This window comes from Penaeus chinensis, chromosome 10 (genome assembly GCF_019202785.1).
Source record: "Penaeus chinensis breed Huanghai No. 1 chromosome 10, ASM1920278v2, whole genome shotgun sequence".
NCBI lineage: Eukaryota > Metazoa > Arthropoda > Malacostraca > Decapoda > Penaeidae > Penaeus > Penaeus chinensis.
Genome location: NC_061828.1, coordinates 2,461,375 through 2,463,194, shown reverse-complemented (window position 1 = coordinate 2,463,194; position 1,820 = coordinate 2,461,375). Strand labels below are relative to the sequence as shown.

The 1,820-nt window shown below is 38.7% G+C and overlaps 1 protein-coding gene across 1 annotated transcript in view; it reads right to left on the bottom strand.

The window, feature by feature from the left end:
• Nucleotides 1-1,507, bottom strand: part of LOC125030008 (anoctamin-4-like) — a 49,608-nt gene extending 48,101 nt beyond the window's left edge. The window contains exons 1-2 of the mRNA XM_047620225.1: nt 1,356-1,507; nt 9-167 (exon numbers count right to left, since the gene is read on the bottom strand). Of these exons, the coding sequence (XP_047476181.1) occupies nt 9-167; nt 1,356-1,496 (300 nt within the window). The 5' untranslated portion in view covers nt 1,497-1,507. The remainder of the gene's footprint in view (nt 1-8; nt 168-1,355) is intronic.
• Nucleotides 1,508-1,820: the final 313 nt, after the last annotated feature.

Sequence of the window (1,820 nt, the reverse complement as noted above, 5' to 3'; positions counted from 1 at the left end):
TGCCTTACCCTTTGCGGAGGGGAGTGCGCTGGCCGTTCGCCCCACATGCCACGCGCGTCCGCCTCGACAAGCGACAGCCGACCCGATCCTTCCCGAGGCGCCTCTTCGCCCGGACTGCCCAGCGACGCGGCGGCCAACGCGGGTAGCCACGCCTCTTCGTGCGCCTCCTGGGAACGTGGTGAGGGGTCAGGGGAAAGATGGGGGGGGGGGGGGGGAGAGAGCGGTACTCTTGCTCTGTCTGTCTATCTGCCTGTCTGTCTTTCTCTCTCTCTCTCTCTTTTTATCTTTTTGTTTCTCTTTCTTTCTCCCGTCCCCACACTCTCTCCACTTACCTATCAATCTATCTATCTGTCTGTCGAGTTACCTATCATTATCTATCGTATTTTATCTATCTATCTATCTTCCTCTGTTTTCCTATCTATCTATCTTCCTCTGTTTTCCTATCTATCTATAGATATTCATCTATCTATCTATTTGTCTATATCTACTCATTTCTTTCTTTCTCTCTCTCTCTGTTTATCTGTCTATCTACATATTGCTCTCTCTCTCTCTCTATCTATCATCTATCTATTTATATATATATATATATATATATATATATATATGTGTGTGTGTGTGTGTGTGTTTATCTATCTATCTTGTTGCCTATCTATACCTACCTACAGTTTTTCCTCTCTCTCTCTCTCTCTCTCTCTCTCTCTCTCTCTCTCTCTCTCTCTCTCTCTCTCTCTCTCTCTCTCTCTCTCTCTCTCTCTCTCTCATATCAAGGGTCAGGGCCCATATACTAGTAAACAAATTGATGAATATAAAAACGCATGGAAACGAACCGAAAAAGATAACTTATAAACAGAGAATTTAGTAAGACAGGAAAATATGCGAGGTGAGTAAAAAATAAGAAAAATAGAAAATTAAAACATTGATTATATCAGTAAACATGAAAAAAGGAATGTACCACAAACATAATAGCAAGAAGGGCCATTAATTATGAATAGAATAAATATAATAAATATATTAGCAACATAGATATAGTAGTACAAAAAAAAATATCATGAATATAGCAAAATTATAACAAATATAACAGCAAATAATTATAGTAATATAATTATATAATAAATATGATAAATTATATACTAAATATAATAACAAAGAAATATAATATAAAAATATACTAAATATAATAGCACAGAAGTAAAACATAAAATATACTAAATATAATAGCACAGAAGTAAAACATAAAATATACTAAATATAATAGCACATAAGTATAACATAAAATACACTAAATATAATAGCACAGAAATATACTAAATGAAATAAAAACGCAATAATAAATAAAACCAATAAAAGTCCATTACTTCTCCCTCGTCGTCCGTGGAGCCTTTGCGTCGCCGCTTGCTGGGCTGCGCGCTCGCCCTCTGGCTGTGGGCGGCCGAGGGCGATCTCTCACGCCCACTGGCCTCTCTATCGGGCGGCGTCTCCGTCCTCACTTCGGACATGTCCTCGCCCACGTCCCGAACTGGGGGGGGGGGGGAGAAGGGGAGACATGGGGAATATGGGTGACTTCCTTTGTTTTTGGTTGTGGTATATTATCATTAATTATATTATTTTTGTTTTATTACATTCTTTAAAATCATTATTACTATTATCTTTACTATTATTGTGTTAGTGAGCCCGTTATTGTTATTGTCATAGAAATAAACATAGATGTACACTGAAGTATATATGTAAGTACATAACTGCTCGTGTGTGTGTGTGTGTATGTGTATGTGTGTGTTTGAGTGTGTGTGCGTGTGTGCGCGTGCGTGTGCGTGTGCGTGTAC